The 18,641-nt window shown below is 39.9% G+C and overlaps 1 protein-coding gene across 3 annotated transcripts in view; it reads right to left on the reverse strand.

Annotated features, from left to right (window-relative positions):
* UPF3A (UPF3A regulator of nonsense mediated mRNA decay) overlaps positions 1-18,641 on the reverse strand; it is a 50,989-nt gene that overhangs the window by 18,814 nt on the left and 13,534 nt on the right. For all 3 annotated transcript variants that reach the window (XM_045007160.1, XM_045007177.1, XM_045007169.1), the window contains 6 exons: positions 14,962-15,068; positions 10,969-11,067; positions 10,745-10,855; positions 5,136-5,191; positions 4,883-5,041; positions 200-360 (listed from right to left, as the gene is read on the reverse strand). In XM_045007160.1, the coding sequence (XP_044863095.1) occupies positions 200-360; positions 4,883-5,041; positions 5,136-5,191; positions 10,745-10,855; positions 10,969-11,067; positions 14,962-15,068 (693 nt within the window). The remainder of the gene's footprint in view (positions 1-199; positions 361-4,882; positions 5,042-5,135; positions 5,192-10,744; positions 10,856-10,968; positions 11,068-14,961; positions 15,069-18,641) is intronic.

An 18,641-nucleotide genomic window follows, 5' to 3' on the forward strand; every position in this document is an offset into this window, starting at 1 on the left:
TTTCATGGAGGTAAGTTGTTACTACATCCATTTTACACATTGGAAAACTGAGAGAAAAAGATGTAGATGGCCACATTCACAGAGCAAAATCCATCCCTGTGTAGAGAACCAGCACAAGGACAATTTACCACTTAAGTACCACTTAAGATCTCAGATCCAAGGATCCAAGTTGCAACCTTATAAGATAAACATTACTTACTTTTCCTTAAGTTCCTTTGGTGAGCCCTCCAATGGCTTGGATTTTATACTCCCAGATCCAGGTGATTTTTCCCATTTGCTTTCTTCAATATCAGCTTCTTCTCCTTTTTCCTTGTTCGTTTCACTGGGCAGGTCATCTCCCTTTTCAGGCTTTTTAAGAAGCTATGAAATAATGTTTATATTAAGGTATACGTTTTATGCACTTCAGACATTTCAACAACTTCTTATTGTAATATACCAATGTATACCAGGTGATGCTAATTTGTAAAACCTATTTTATTCAGATTTTATTTTAGTGATTTAATTCTTTTGCAAAGCACAACATTAAAATAGACATTTAAAAGGCAGTTTATTTATATTAATGGTTAACTAGAGTACAATACAAATCATGCAGCTGCAACCTTTAAAATATGACTTCATAAAAAAACTCTGGAAAATGCATGCTTACCTACTTTCTTCTCCTAGGTATTAGCTATAAATAATTACAGCATAGCTCGGAGACAGGCAAAATATTTTATGTGTTGAAATCATACCATAAGGGGGCCCGATCTTACTACCATTGAAATCAATGGCAAAACTGCCATAATACTTCAAAGAAAACAGGATCACCCTTCACTTCTCTAGGTAATTTACAAAATCTGGCAACAAAATAACAGCTTGAGACATACTAGTTAGTATATATTGCCCCCAATAACAACTACGTGAGTGAAACCAGACAATCACTATGCTCTCAGATGAACTCACACAGGAAAATGATAAAAGATGAAAACACCATATCATCTGTAAGTGAGCACTCTTCACAAAGCAATCACGCTATATTGGGCCTACCAGCTGTCATCCTCAAAGGAAACCTGCACAACACTTTCAGAAGACAAGCCTTGGAGCTTAAAATTCATAACTTTGCTAGACACTAAAAATCATTGCTGGAATAAAGACATTGGATTTATGGCTTATTACAACAATCTATACTCACTAACAACCTCCCCCTCCATCCCATCCTTTCCCCCATATGACTCAGGGGAGTTAACGGGACACTTCACCTTGAATGGTCCCTTGAAATACATGTTAATCACTTATGCTATACAATCTGTTCCACCTTATATTTAACTGTAACATTCTGAGTATGTTTCCCAGACATGAAGAAGAGCTGTGTGTAAACTCAAAAGCGTGTCTCTTTCACCTAGAGAAGTTGGTCCAATAAAAGATATCACCTCACCCACCTACCTTGTCTATCTAATATCCAACAGAGCGACATTCCTCTTATGACATCCCAAGTTACTTGTAAAATAGAGAATATTTTCCTGGTCTTTTGATGGTGAAACTACCTTTCAAAACTCTTATTGTCATAGATATATGAGTAATATTTAATGATTTTTGCACAACACATTTTGGAGTGGATTGTGATGTTCCTTTTCTTTGCATGTGACAACGCAGAATGTGTTTCTTGTCTTGTTGCACAAACATGCATAATTACAATACTGGTACACTGCATATTATTAATTATATACCAAGTTATGTCTTCAAAGCACCCTATAAATTTTGGGGCCAATCCTGCAAACCTTAGTCATGTGAATCGTTCTATTACCTTTAATTCTTAGAAATAAGGCTTTGCATGACTGGACTGATTAATAGCATAAAATATGGATGTAGCCACTATCTATTAATCTTAGACATATATTAGAAAGAACAGTGCAATTTGATAACCACACCTTTGGTGTTACAGTTTTAGGTCCTACTTGTTGTAATGTATGTTTCTTAACACTTTTTTTATTTTTATCTTAAAGAAAAATAAAAAATACTGGTATAATCTTAATAAGTTACTTTTATACTTATGTTACATCAGAATATTGTACTGCTATGGAGAGCTGTAAGTCAGCATATGTAAATTCATACAATTCAATTTAAATATATCTTTTCAGTACATGTAAAGTCTACTGTATGTCCCTAATTACTCTGCTTACAATTGGAATCTAATCTCAATGGCGTTAGTCATATTGGATGCAATATTTCATTCATTCTTTTTGCTGAATACCATGCAGTTAATGAGACCATAGCGTCATGTTGAGAGTTATGTGAAAATAAACTCAGATTAAAATACATTTTTTAGAAAGAGATCCAATATAATAAAATATAACAATATTGATTTTATATAGGAAATCGGTAGGGCTGTCGACTCATCACAGTTAAATCATGAGATTAACTCAAAAAAATTAATCACGATTAAAAAAATTAATTGCGATTAATCACAGTTTTAATCACACTGTTAAACAATAGAATACCAATCAATTTATTAAATATTTTGGATGTTTTTCTACATTTTCATATATATTGTATTCTGTGTTGTAACTGAAATCAAAGTATATATTATTTTTTATTACAAATATTTGCACTGTAAAAATGATAAAATAGTATTTTTCAATTCACCTCATTCAAGTACTGTAGTGCAATCTCTGTTGTGAAAGTGCAACTTACAAATCTAGTTATTTTGTTTGTTACATAACTGCACTCAAAAACAAAACAATGTAAAACTTTAGAGTCCACTCAGTCCTACTTCTGGTTCAGCCAATCGCTAAGACAAACAAGTTTGTTTACATTTGCAGGTGATAATACTGCCCTCTTTTTATTTACAATGTCACCAGAAAGTGAGAACAGGCATTTGAATTACACTTTTGTACCCGGCATTGCAAGGTATTTATGTGCCAGATATACTAAACATTCATATGCCCCTTCATGCTTTGGCCATCATTCCAGAGGACGTTTCCATGCTGATGACTGATGACGCTTGTTAAAAAAATAATGCATTAATTAAATTTGTGACTGAACTCCTTGGGGGATAACTGTATGTCCCCTGCTCTGTTTTACCCGCATTCTGCCATATATTTCATGTTATAGCATCTCAGATGATGACCCAGCACATGTTGTTTATTTTAAGAACACTTTCACTGCAGATTTCACAAAACCAAAGAAGGTATCAATGTGATATTTCTAAAGATAGCTACAGCACCCAACCCAAGGTTTAAGAATCTGAAGTGACTTCCAAAATCTGAGAGGGATGAGGTGTGAAGCATCCTTTCAGAAGTCTTAAAGAGCAACACTCTGATGTGGAAACTACAGAACCCGAACCACCATAAAAGAAAATGCTGGTGGTATTTGACTCAGATAATGAAAATGAACGTGTTGGTCTGCACTGCTTTGGATTGTTATCGAGCAGAACCCATCATCTCTAGCACATCTGGCACTTAAATATCTTGCAACGCCGGCTATAACAGTGTTATGCGAACGCCTGTTCTCACTTTCAGATGACATTATAAACAAGAAGCGGGCAGCATTACCTCCTGCAAATTGTAACCAAACTTGTTTGTGTGAGCGACTGGCTGAACAAGAAGTAGGACTGAGTGGACTTGCAGGCTCTAAAATTTTACATTGTTTTATTTTTGAACGCAGGTTTTTTTGTACATAATTCTACATTTGTAAGATCAATTTTCATGAGAGAGTGTACTACAGTACTTGTGTAAGATGAATTGAAATATACTATTTATTTTGTTTCTTTACAGTGCAAATACTTGTAATTAAATAAATATAAAATATTTATATTATATATAAAAATATATATTCTATATGTAAATATATATAAATATATATAATATAAAAATAAAGTGAGCACTGTACATTTCGTATTCTGTGTTGTAATTCAAATCAATATATTTGAATTATGCAGAAAACATTCAAAACTATTTAAATAAATGGTATTCCATTGTTTAACAGTGAGATTAATCGTGGTTAATTTTTTAATCGCTTGACAGCCCTAGAAATAAGGTATTTTTCCATGAGTCTAAAGAGTGGTTCATAGGACAAAGCTAATGGATCCACAAACGGATCATTCTGCTGTCAAGGGGGAGACTCAGATTTTAGATTAGTGGGGGTTCTGGCCAAACTCATCCAAGGTGTAACTCCACTGAGGCCAATGGAGTTACACCACAGATTAATCTGGCCCCTGGTCAACAAGAGGTGGTAAAAAACTCTGAGCTCATGGATAACAGAAAAAATGTAGAAGCCCTACAGTACTCCAGAAGTTTTTCAACCTTTATGCTGGAGTTCCACAACATGGCTACAATATGAGCAAAAAGAAAAGTCAGAGGAACAACATCAGAAAAATAGTAGTTCAAAAAAGGGATATTAAAAAATCCTATAATCCCAATTGTCCCTGCCTTGACAAACTTCTAATCATGGGACCTGAGTTAGATCTTCCTTTATTCTGCCCAATTGATATGAGTTCTTAGTCTGCAGAAGAGAAGAATGAGGGGGGATTTGATAGCTGCTTTGAACTACCTGAAAGGGGGTTCCAAAGAAGATGGATCTAGACTGTTCTCAGTGGTTTAAGTTGGATACTAGGAAAAACTTTTTCACTAGGAGGGTGGTGAAGCACTGGAATGGGTTACCTTGGGAGGTGGTGGAATATCCTTCCTTAGAGGTTTTTAAGGTCAGGCTTGATGAAGCCCTGGCTGGGATGATTTAGTTGGGGATTGGTCCTGCTTTGAGGAGGGGGTTGGACTAGATGATCTCCTGAGGTCCTTTCCAACCCTGTTATTCTATGATTCTATACTTTGGAAGTTAGGGGGAGACAGAAAAATAAATTCTGTATTGTTTCAAATGAAGAATAATTTTATTTTTTCCTTAAAAGTACCTTGATCCTTATTTCTTTTTCAGCAATTTTCTTTTGCTTCTCTGCTTCTTTTCTTTTACGTCTTTCTTCTTCTCTGCGCTTTCTTTTCTCTTCCTCTCGCAGACGTTTCTTCTCTAATTCTCTCCTCCTTCGTTCTTCCCTTTTTTCTTCTCGTATCCTCTGAAGAATTGCAAAAAATGTTATATACAATTTTTCAAATGCAAAACATACTTGAAACATAGAAGTTGAGCTTCAGTCAAAAGTCTGGACCTACCTGCTTTTCTAATTTTCTATTTTTAATATATTCCAAAAGAGGTGTTGTTCTTCTAGCTAAAATACAAAAAATTTGTCATGTAGTGTTCAACTCCTAAAATATGAACTTGTTTCTTTACTATAAGTACTTGCCCTTTACTTTAAGCTTTAACTGTAAGGGAGCTAGGTGATATATAACATTTTATTTCAAGCGGTGTATATATGTTGGAAAGTGCCCCCATCTTTCCATTCAGAAAGGATCCCTGGCTCTTCATCATTAAGGACCCTAGAAGTAAGAGAGCCAGAGATATTTTCTGTGATTATTTAATGTTTGAATTATAATCATATACTTTAATTTTCAGGAAAGACATTTTTACTGCTATTCACCAAAATATTATTTACGAAAAGGAAACAAATATGTTAAAAATTATTCCTAAATTTTAACACTGGTACACCAGCACCTGGCTGTCCAGCTATTCTTATACTACGATCACCATGGTCATATATAGCACTTTTCATCCACAGATCTCAAAGCATTTACAACGGTAGTATCACCACCCTCATTTTCCCGAGAGGAAAATGAGTCACATAGAGGTAAAACGACTAGTCTAAGGGAACACAGCAAGCAATAGCAGAACTAGGAAAAGAATGCAGGTCTCCTGAGTCCCAGTAAGTACGTCAAACTGTCTTTCTTATTATATGGATTTGACACTTTGTCCATTTTAAGTAGAGATAAACCCAAATTAAAACCCCACACTGAAACATTCCCAAACTTCACAAAAATTTGGAGCCAGATCCAAACTTTGTAGCTTGCTTGCCATCTCCAATTTTCACACAGTCATAAAATTAATTGTGGGTTGAAACTTGAAACTTATAGGTGTAAGTAGCTATAAAAATGTTCGAGCTCCTCTGTCAGTTTTAGATGTGCAGGAACAGAATTATAATACTGGACAATATTTAGGGCTAAAGACTGCTCTTGGATTCATGTATGGGGCTCTCACTAAATCCAAAGGACAACAAGCAAACACAAAAGGGAAAGGAGGGAGGGATGGAATGGCCATTAGTGTGCATGGTATAATTTTTGAACCCACAATATAACAAAGTTGGAAAAGGACATTTCCTTGAAGCTGTGATTTCATTTATCCAACCTTTAAAATTTAAAACAACATGGCCTAAACCTGACCTAAATTTATATCCTGAAAATATCTGAATGTAGACATTACTAAGTTATTATGGTGTAACTGTTACGAAATTATTTATTTACAAAATCGTGAGTGCAATTTAGAGGCCTTTTTAAAATCATGAATGAACCCTTAAAAGAGGGGTGGCCAACTTGAGCCTGAGAAGGAGCCAGAATTTACCAATGTACATTGCCAAAGAGCCACAGTAATGTCAGCAGCCCCACACCAGCTCCCAGAGCCTCCCACCCACTGGCAGCCCTGCTGATTAGCGCCTCCCCCTCCCTCCCCGCACCTCCTGATCAGCTGTTTTGTGGCATGCAGGAGGTTCTTGTGAGGGAGGGGGGAGGAGTGAGGGCATGGCAGGCTCAGGGGAGGGGGCGGGAAGAGGTGGAATGGGGGCAGGGCCTGTGGCAGAGCCAGGGGTTGAGCTGTGAGCACCCCCCGACACATTGGAAAGTTGGTGCTTGTAGCTCCAGCCCCAGCATCGGTGCCTATGCAAGGAGCCGCATATTAGCTTCTAAAGAGCTGCATGTGGCTCTGGAGTCACGGATTGGCCACCCCTACCTTAAAAAGAAATCAGCTGAAAAATTAAGAGAAAAAAGGGATCACTATGCAAGCAACAGCTTTTAATTTTTTTTTCTTCCCTAAAAACATGAACAGAAGGATGAACCTACCTTAATTTTGTTAAAGAAATTCTGCTTTTGAATTCTGTATTACATTACTCTGTCACACTGAAACTGATGAGCTACAGCATCTGAGCTGAGACATCAAACATGCTCATTTGATCTAACATGACCTAGAGGCACACAAGAGCCCCTTGAGAATTTGAGGCCCACTTCTGCTCTCTGATACATGGGCATATCTTTCATGGGTGAGAGTTACACCCTTGTTTCTGAAGGCATAGCTGGGCACTTGTACAATTCAACTAGAGCTATGGTACTCACTGAATACGTTTTTTCTTGGTTTTGACATTAATAAAACAATGGTTGCAATTTCAAACAATAATACAGTATTTGGGGAGGAGGGATAGCTCAGTGGTTTGATCATTGGCCTGCTAAATCCATGGTTGTGAGTTCAATCCTTGAGGAGGCCACTTAGGAATCTGGGGAAAAAATTGGTCCTGCCTAGTGAAGGCAGGGGCTGGACTAGATGACCTTTCAAGGTCCCTTCCAGTTCTAGGAGATTAGTATATCTCCAATTATTTCTTTTTTTTTTTTTAAAATAGAGCAAAATAAACATAGGACAATTTAATTTGATCTACTGTGAATTGATTTCATGGAAACAAAACATTAAAAAGCCATTCTGTAGAACCTCCCTCAGCTGAGATACTGTCAACACTGCACTTGCAACTCTAAGGCTATCCCTTTTTCATTAATAGCTGAATAATTTAAAGTTAGACAGTCTTTATTAAGATACTCGGAAGCTCATTTTCACATTGCTGTGAAATATCCAGGGAAAGCTTCTGGCCAAGTAAGGATACATATTCTTGAGGAGCTTCCACATCTATAACAGTCACACGCTTTCAAGCTTTGTTGATGACAGATTTATTTAATGTCCTTAGTAATATTCTTCCCACCTCTCCTCTAATTTACCCTTACTCTTTGCTGAGCTCCAAATATCCCTTTGCCAACTGTTAACTCACACACCTACTACACAAGCAAGTATCAATGCCAATGCTGCAGTGTGAGAGTGCCAGGGGGGGATACATGGGGTGGAGGGGGAAGTATGGGCAATTTAAGAAACAGTAGTGATCAAAATAGATTGGTTAGTTTTATATATCCAAATAAGGGAACGGTGTACCACTAAATTTCTCCTAATCAATCATAACAGCTAGTGGACAAGTATATGTTCTGTATGCAGTCCCTTGGAGATGTTGACACATATAACATGTCATCCTGCAAAGGCTTTATTTGGCGGCCATCTGAAAAATGCTAGTATTGTCAAGATTAAAATATATTTTGAAATAGCTCCAGTATGCAGCATAAAATAACAATATTACTAAAGGGTTTGTGAAAAAAAATAAAACTTATTTTTAATCAGAACTGAAAGTTTTAAATAAAAATGGTCCTTTCCTGCCCCAGGTCCTCTCTCTATGTCAGTGTCCTGGGGGTTTAGCTTCCCATTTTTATTGAGCCTCAGTCAAGGCAAGGGTTGTCATCAGTCACTCTCCTTTCAGCTGAGGACTAAAGAGGATTGGTTCTCTTTGAGTCTGTCAATAATACTTCTTAATCACTAGAGGCCAAAGCCTGCAACACTTTTACTTAAAATTTGTGCTTATGCCCTTTACTGCTCCTCTATACTCTGTAAAAACAGCTTCATTTTTCCTTTGGCAGTTCACCTATCAAAAAACCAACACCCCCCACTCCAAAAAAACAAAAAAACACTTGGCCTGACTCTAGCAACTAGCTAAATGGTTAGTGCCATGTAGGCTATCCAGATTTGATCCCCTCTCTTGGTTTTTCATGTCCTGTAGTGCTAAGGCAGAGGTGGGAAAACTATGGCCCGGGGGTCACATCCAGCCCTTCAGACATTTTAATCCAGCCCTTGAGCTCCCACCAGGGAGCGGAGTCCGGGGCTTGTCCCGCTCCAGCCGGGGAGCAGGGTTGGGGGCTTACCCTGCTCCGGGCGTGCCGTCAGGGCTGCCCAGAGGATTCAGGGGGCCTGGGGCAAAGCAATTTTGGGGGCCCCTTCCATAAAAAAAGTTGCAATACTATAGAATACTATATTCTCGTGGGGGCCCCTGTGGGGCCCGGGGCAAATTGCCTCACTTGCCCTCCCTCTGGGCAGCCCTGCGTGCCGTGGCTCCACATGGCTTCTGGAAGCAGCGGCATGTCCCTCCTCCAGCTCCACACGCTGCCCCCACCCCAAGCACTGCCCCAGAAGCTCCCATCAGCCAGGAACCGTGGCAACACCTGTGGACAGGGCAGCGTGCAGAGCCGCCTGACCGTGCCACCGTGTAGGAGCTGGAGAGGGGACATGCCACTGCTTCCGGGAGCTGCTTGAGGTAAGCTCCGCCAGGAGCCTGCACCCCTGACCCTCTCCCGTACCCCAACCCCCTGCCCTATCCCTAATCCCCCTCGGTCCCAGCCTGGAGTACTCTCCTACACCCCTAACCCCTCATCCCCAGCCCCATGCCACAGCCTGCACCCCCAGCAGGACCCCTCACTCCCTCCCGCACCCCAACCCCCAATTTCGTGAGCATTCATGGCCTGCCAAACAATTTCCATACCCAGATGTGGCCCTTGGGCCAAAAAGTTTGCCTGCCCCTGTGCTAAGGATTATGAATACCTCACATTACTTAACTACCCCTTACTAGGACCAGAAACTAAGGGTGAGAATTAAATCTAGGTTTTCAGCATCGCAGTGAAAAGAACTAATCAAAAGGCTAATCTCTAGGGTCAGTCCAACAGCTGTTTTGCTTTTTTTAAAAAAGCTGACTTGCCAATGGGAAAAAATTAAACTGTTTTTATATAGTAAAATGGAGCAGGAAAGGGCATAAATACAATTTGTTTTGTTGCTTTGCCATACCCCATGAACTATATAAATATATGTATTATTAATAATGTGCACATGGTTGAAAGCTGAACAATGAAACCCAATATACTTTAATCCTGAAGAGCTCAATCTTGATCTGATGGGTACAGATCCTGCTATAGAATGTGAAAGTCTATATAAACAAGATTTAGTTCAAGGTTTGATTTTTTTTTTCAGGCTGCCCTCAGATGATCCTGACAGGGTATTTCACCTTTCCCCAGGCAGGCACCCAGGATCATGAACAAGTTTGAGTGCAATATTGAAGCTCTTACCCATTCTTTCATTTTGGGTTATCATTTTTTGCTCTTCTACCATCTTTCAACAATAAACTCATAGACTATTCTTTTATAAATACTAAGGACCAGTTTCTGAAGCCACGGTATATACAGTACGTGTGAGTTCCATGCATGAAGAAGCAGCAGAAGTGCACCACATGAGGTGGCTGTAGGCCAGGGGTAGGCAACCTATGGCACACGTGCCGAAGGCGGCACGCGAGCTGATTTTCAGTGGCACTCACACTGCCTGGGTCCTGGCCACCGGTCTGGGGGGCTCTGCATTTTAATTTAAGTTTTAATTAAACTTCTTAAACATTTTATAAACCTTATTTACTTTACATAAAACAATAGTTTAGTTATATATTATAAATGTATAGAAAGAGACCTTCTAAAAACGTTAAAATGTATTACTGGCATGCAAAACCTTATATTAGAGAGACTAAATGAAGATTCGGCACACCACTCCTGAAAGGTTGCCAACCCCTGCTGTAGGCATTACTCCAATGGAGACTGACAACATAAATACACTCTCAATCACTGCCAGACTGAATAGGGGAGATCCTGCTGGTAGTATCCCAAAAATATGGAAAAGCATATTTTTAAAATTATCAATAATGAGGAAAAAAATCAACAAAACAGACCAATAAGTTCCCTTGTTTTTGCCTCAATCTCTCCCAACAGAGTCTCAGGATTAGCACAGATTTTCTCTTCATCGGCACAGTAACTTTCTAAAAATTTTCTATATTCTGGATCTGTGAAAACATTTTTTGAAAAAACGTTAATAAACTATTTATACAGAAATTAGTATCTTATTAACAATAAACAGAATAGCTTTTCCACCGTGAGATCAAGAAAATGTGTTTACCATCCTCAATGCTCCCAGATTTTGCATCTTTTTTCTTAAGCTTCTTTTTTGAAATCTTTTGGAATGGAGCAAACTCTACCACAGCAGGATATTCCAAACCTTAAGAGAGAGACCAAATGCTCAATTTTTAGATAGGGAAATATTTGTAATTTAACAGTGAGATTTTCAACAGTCTACAGCACCGGCCTAACTCTGTTTCCATTGAAGTCAGTGATAAGCACTTTTGAAAACCCATGCTAAATTGCTAATTAAATGACTACAGTGATAGAGATGAATAACATGTAGTACCATGAAATATCTACAGAGTAAAATAAATAAATATGCATTTGAATTATGCACTTTGATTTCAGATACTGTTGTCACAAGTATCAGAACAGAAATTGCCCCTTAATTTATTTTGATATCCCTACTAGGACTGTCATAATTAAAATAGATCAGTAGTTGCACTATCAACCCATTCTTTTATCATTCACAGCTTGACTATAAATCTATAGAGATTTTCACTGAGTTAACAAACTGACATACAGCCCAACAGATATAGCACACTAATCACTTTTGTTATTCTGGAAATAAATATAAAACAATTGAGAGACAAGGTGGGTGAGGTAATACCTTTGATTGGACAAACTTCTGTTGGTGAAGAAGTTGGCTAGGCCTGAAAAAGGGCTCCGTGTAGCTCCAGAGATCATCTCTTTCAGTAACAGAAATTGGTCCAATAAAAGATATTACCTCACCCGCCCTTGTCTGTTTAATATCCTGAGACCAATATGGCTACAACACTGCATAAAACAATTGAGATATTTCTATAAAGTTTTGTTACTAGGAGGGGATAACAAAGGGGGTGACATCTCCATTTAAATCTAGCAACATGTAAAGTTGTGTGAAACTCAGTCATTTTAATTTACATGGGTTTGTGCAAGCCTCCTTCTTGTTTTCACTTGTATAGGTTCTCAGTCCATAAATTCTGCTCTAACTCTGGAGTTAGAATAATAAAAAACTTAAAGAAAAAATGAGATGAAACAGATGGAATTTCTTTGGAGTCAAAACAATGTGAAACTTTTGAGTTTTGCCTGTTTTTCACTCAAAACTATAAATCAGCACAAGTTCACCCAGAAGTTGCACGCGTTCACTCAAAAGTTACCCAACTTCACTGGAAACTAGATGGAGGCTTGCCAAAAAGTTTTGGAAAACCCGGCTTGAGGGAAAAATACAATTTTTGTTATGTTTAAAATATTCTTACAGCTGTTTTGTTGAGAAGCCCTAATACCTCCCAACTTTGGAGAAGGGACTTGAAATTTGGCAGGGGGGTTAACTTTGTGCCAGGGATGTGCTTTTTGCTATCCTTGTGAAAATTCCAAATTTGGCAAAATAGTCTCTAAAATATCTCAATTGGTATGTGCTCAGTAGAGAATTGTCAGAGTTTGGCAGCTAAATTCTGCAAAGATTCTGTCTCCACTGAGCATGCTCTATCCCTGACAGCTCCTATGTGCCAACCTGACTGCACGTGTGCCACTGCACCAAGTAAGTGAGCATGCTCTATCCCAAGGCTGCAGGAGTTGAGCAGGACTTTCCCTGCAATTGTTCTCCCAGGGCCACTGTGTCACCCAGCACCAGAACTGAGAGCAGAGAGATGGTCTCTCTAGTGTTCTCAGTGCTACACCTGATGACATGCAGGCAGCAAAGATGAGGAGGAAACAACTTCACTCTAATGCAGCAGGGTGGGTAGGGAGAAGAAACCAGGATGGGGCAAGGGCAGGAACAGAGAGTGTATGGGGGACAATGGGAGCAGGGGAGATAGTGGCAATAGCCGGAGAGGTGGGACAGGACTATGGGGTGGGACAAGGACAAGAACTGGAGAATGGAGGGGTAACAGTTGGGGGGGAGAGAAGCACAGGTGAGGAAAGGGACAAGAGCCATAGAGAAGGTGGAAAAAGAGAAGGAGATTAGGAGCAGAGGGAGGGATGGGGCAGGAACTAGGAGAGGCAGGGCAGATAGGAAAGAGGAAGGAAAGTAAACAGAAGCACAGGGGAAAAAGGGATAGGAACTCAAGAGGGGAATAAGAGCAGAGAGTGGAGACAGGGGCAGTAGGATCAGAGCACCAGAATAAAAGGGACAGTCTGAGGGCAAAGGTATATGAAGGGTCTTTAACCACTAGAAGACACTCCTCTCCAGACCCTGGAATTGAACCCAGGATTTCAGTATCTCAAAATTCCTTTGCTGTCCAGCAAATAGCATGAAAACCAATGGCAAATTAAGTATCTCATCCCTCTCTACTAGCTGATCCATACACAGGATAACAGCCTACTATTACTACCAGTTACTCAGACAGATCAAGTGGTAGAGGTCTGTGCTGTGGATCTAAAGGTCCCACTCTTGCTGATGACCCACGTGGAGGTCAATATGGTTTCCACATAATGGATATTTGTTTTTTTCAGTTTTTTTTTTAAACCTAGAAAACTACATTAAAAAATGAAGGGTATGTCTACCCTACAGCTAAGAGTGTGCTTCCCAGCTTGAGCAGACAGACGCACTAGCTCAGCTCGAGCTAGTTCACTAAAAATAGTAGTGTAGCCAGGGGTAGCATGGGTGGCAGCTGGGGCTAGCTGCCTGAATATAAACCGATCTGGACCCCCTGAGTACTGTACTTGGACAGCTTCCCAAGCTGCCACACATGCTTCCCCTGGATACACTGCTAATTTTAGAGCACTAGCTCAAGCACAGCTAGCACGTCTGTCTACTCAAGCTGGGATGCACACTCCCAGCTGCAGCATAGATGTACCTTCAATTACAAGATCATTAAGGTTGCAGTCAAGCATGCAAAAGTTAGGAAATGCCAGAATCAATGTTATCTGTACCACCTTAATTTGACCCCCTTATACCAATCTTCAATAACAGGATCACATACTGTTATATACACAGGCCCCCAGCCTCATTCAGTGTGCAGGATGGAATGAATGAATGAATGAATGAATGAATGAATGAATGAATGAAGGGATGTGCAGTGACTGAGGTTGTTGTCTGTAGGACCCATCTTATTTGTAGCCGAATTTGGAAGGAGTGTACTGAAAGAGGCAGGGGACTGCAGGAAGAGAAAGGATGGTTTGATAGTTAAGGCAGTTGTAGAAATAAATTCTATCCCTGCCTCTACCACAAAGTTCCTAAGTGATACTGGGCAAGTCACCTAAACCAAGCTTTTCACAGGTGTCCACTAATTGTGTGCCCTTCATTTTCTTGGTACCCACCTTGAGACACTGAGGTCTGATTTGCAAAAGTGCTGGGCAGTCACAACTGCAACTGAAGCCAATAGGAACTGTGCTCTGAACATACGAAGTGCAATAAAATCTAAGTACTCTGAAAAATCAGGCCATAGGCATCTCCAATTGGGCATCCAAAAGTAGTAGAGACTTGGCCTCCATTCCCTATGCGTAAAATGGGATAAATAATACTATCTTATCTCCCAGGCACAGCATAAAGATCAATTCATTCATGTTTGTGAAACACTCAGATACTATGCTGATGAGCTTCATAGACAAGCCCAAGAGGAAATTAATAGGGTTTGGATGATGTGATAAATAAGGCATGTGATCACACGCTGAATGATGAGGATTAAAAAAAAATATTGAGTAGCTACGCACTCAGAGAGCATCATTATCTTAAGCACCAAATGGGACAGGATTCCTATGGAAAAAACAGTATGTGACCCTTTAAATAAAGACAATATCATATGCACAAAGGGGCCAAATTAAGACTGACAGGCAAATTTAAATCTGGCATTTCTTAACTTTTGAGTGCTTGACTTTGCAATCTTGATGCTCTTTTAACTATTTGTTTTAGTATGTAGTTAGCTACTTATATTGAGTAAACATTTCCAAAATACTTACTGTCCTGAAGTGCTACAAAGGCTACAGGTTTATATATGTTAATTCCAGAAAAAAATCAAATATGTAATAAACAGGTTGCACTGAGATTTTTAAAAAATGTAAATAGTCCAACCTTTATTATCAATGAAGACATAGCCATCAAAGCGATCTCTAAAAAGAAGGATGTCATCAGGATTTCTAAAATTAATGTATGCTCTTGAGTAGAGATGAGGATAAAGACTGCAACAAGAAACAATTTTATTTTCTGTTATTTATTGTCATGTTCAGGAATGAAGAAAGAAGCAAAATTAGAAAAATCCTGTCATAATTCTCATCTGCCTTAGGAAATGATTTCATTAAACTTGCATATTATAGAATGCAACTTTTACACACACACTTACAAAATCACAGGATCCAAGCAAAATGGAATTGATTTCCAGGATATTCCTCATCCGGGGAACTGTGGAGTTTAATTCTGAATTAGGAGACAAATGTCTCTTTTTTCAAACCTTGGAGTGTGTAATGCCCCCTTATAGTCATTAGGCCCACTTTCCTATGATGGTGACATAAGAGCTACGGATATTGGCAATGCCACTGGGTACTTCTTGAGCATGCTCAGGAAGTCTTTTGCTGATGATATTGGGGAGGGGGAGATTCGATTGACTGGCAGCTGCCAAACTGTCACTTTGAGTCTTTACAGAAATCCATCTTTTAAAAAAGATTAAACTTTTTCATAAACAGGAAGAATATATCCTGGGACATATAAAAATAAAAACAAAATGATATATTTTTGACAGACTTGTATACAAATCCAGCAGGTAATTTACAGTTATTGCCAACACCCGAACATTTCCACTAGAAGAATGAACGGTTACTGACCTGATAATAGCTGTGTTCTTTGAGATGTTGTCATCTCTGGGGATCCCACATGGTCCCCATCCATGTGACAGCAGAATCTTTTAAAAAGAGTGTGTGCTGGGGCTGGGGCTGTGCCTGCGCCCTACATGTGCTCATGTCTCCCCAGCCCCCTGCCATGGGCATGAGCAGAGCTGTTGCAACCATCCCACAGTTCTGCCGCCAATTCAGAATCCCAACTAAGGAGGACTATGAAAAAGCGGGGATGAAGGGCAGGCTGTAATATCCATATCATCACTGGAGAGTAAAGCAGCAACTAACAATTACTGGAGGTTTAGGCATCACAGGAAGTACCGCCCCAAGTTTGATCCTGGTATTCCGTCTCCTGACTTGGCTTGGTGACTAGTCTTGTCTCCTGCCTTCAACCCCAGCCCAGCGGACACTACTGGCCCAGCAGCCTACACCCTGACCATTACAATTAGACAGACTTGTCTTCGCCAATATGGAGCTATCAGGATCAGTGCAACTGCACCTTGCCTGATTGTACTCAAGCAAATCAGTGGAAATGTGTACATACATGAGTCCTTGACCCCACAGTATGAGGAAGGTGTTTTGCAGTGATCCCAGGTTCATGCCTCCTCGGAAGAAAAGGCTGGGCATTTTGTATTATCTTTGGTGCCAAACAATTCTATAGATTTCCCCACCACAGAAATATTGACTTGATGACGGAGCTCTTCAGATATCACTTATGGGCGGTGATAAAACTGTCTGCTTAGGAAGTCTACTGGGTTATTTCTGACTCCTGGCAGATAAAAAGCAACTGGGGTAATACCATGTTGTTGGCACCATGTCTATAACTTGATTGCCTCCTGACATAGAGGTGATTAAAAGGCACCTTCTTGCTTCTTTATATAGTGCATTGCAATTGTGTTGACTGTGAGGAACTATACTGTGGAATTATGTAGAACAGGCAGGAATGCCATGCAAGTTATTCTGAATGTTCATAATTTTAGAACATTTATGTGAAGAGTCATGTCCTTTTAAAACCAAGTCCCTTGTATCTGGAGGTGATCCAGGTGTGTGCCTCAACCTGTACCTGATGCATCTGTGATCAATGTCTGTGTAGGAGGGGCAGAGAAGAGCACCCTGCTCTGAACATTCTTAGGGTCACCACTTCAGTGCTGATAAAATGTGTATAGGGACAACAACATGTTCATTTGATGTCTTGCAAGGTGATACATCAACCTTAACCACCCTTGTCATAGATGCAGGTGAAGTCTGGCTAGCATCATCATCTGTGCAAGCTGACACATGGCCCAAAGTCTGAGGAAGTTTCTTACTGTAGTTGATGGAGTCAATTTGATACTGGTAATTATCATCTGAAGATAAATAAATCTGTCTTTTGAAACGTATGCTTTAGCTGATTTGGAGTCAATTAAGGCTTCTATAAACTTTATTGTTTCTGGTTGGTTGAGAAATGATTTTTCATAACTGACCAAGAGGCCCAGCTGTCTGAATAAAAGAAGGACATAATTCAGAGCTGAGCTGTGGCAACTTCCTGATGGGCCCTACCTTGGATCAGCCAATCATCTACATATGGGTACATATGAATACCCTGTCTCCTCAGACGTGCTGCCAGTGCAGCTAGGCATTTTGTGAAGACTCTTGGTAATATGGAGAGACCTAACGGTATAACTTTGTATTGATAGTGATGGGGCCCTACTGTGGATGGGGCTGGGTGGATAGTGATGGGGCTGGGTGGATGGCAATACTGAAGCATGTATCTTGTAAGGTGAGCCAGGAACCAATGTTGAACCCAAAGGGAAGGGACAATGCAGGCAAGCATTACCATCCTAAATCTGAAACAGTTCATGTATTTGTTCAATCTTCTTAGGTCTATGTTAGGATCCCTTTTTGAGGGGGGATAAAGATATATTGGGAGTAGAAGCTTCTCCCCTCCACTCCAGCAGAAACTCCTCTGGGGTCCTACAAAAGCAGAGAAGTCACTTTCCTTTAGCTGATTTTCATGAGAAAGGTCCCTGAAGAGAGATGGGGAATGGAGGGTAAGGACTGAAATTGGATTGAACAGCCATGGTAGCTGTGGCCATCTTGCATGCATCAGAGGAAGGAGACAATCAATCAATAAATGAGACACAATTCACTTGGGGGAAAATCCTTTTCTGAGCCCTGCCGGTAACCAGCTGGAGCTCTGAAGTTTATATCCAATATTCTTGTGCCAACACCTTTAGCTTAAATAGCTGTTCATCCTCCCCCTCCTCCCCAATGTATTTATATAGAGCAACCATATCCCCACTCAGCCTTCTTCTTGCTAGGCTAAACAATCCAAGCTCTTTACATAAGACAGGCCTTCCATTCCTCTGATCAGCCTAGTATTTTTTCTCTGCACCTGTTCTAGTCTGAATTCATATTTCTTGAACAAAGAGGACCAGAACTGTAAACTGTATTCCAAAGGAGCTCTTAACAGTGCCCTGTACAATGGAATTAACACTTCTCTATCTCTACTGGAAATGCCTTGCCTGATACGTCCTAGGACCACATTTGCCTTTTTCACAGCTGCATCACATTGGTGGCTCATAATTATCCTGTGATTGACCCACAAACCCAGATCTTTCTCCTCCTCTGTCACTTCCAAGTGATAAGCCCCCAGCTTATACCAGAAATTCTTATAGACCCTAAGTGCATGACCCTTACACTTTGTACTATTAAATTTCATCCCTTTTCTGTTGCTCCAAGCTTCAAGGTCATCCAGATCTTCCCGTATGATATTCCAATGGTTTGTGCCTCTTCTTATGGAAAGAAAGAGATAAGTGCTTATCCCAGTGTTTGGGCCTTTTTTGCCTTGTTGAAGAGGCAGTATCAGTCTTTGGTGCTGAGCTGATAATAAGTACTGAGGTAGTATTTGATGCCAGTTACTTGCCTGATGGTACCAAGCATGTA

This window comes from Mauremys mutica, chromosome 1 (assembly GCF_020497125.1).
Source record: "Mauremys mutica isolate MM-2020 ecotype Southern chromosome 1, ASM2049712v1, whole genome shotgun sequence".
NCBI classification, from domain to species: Eukaryota; Metazoa; Chordata; order Testudines; family Geoemydidae; genus Mauremys; species Mauremys mutica.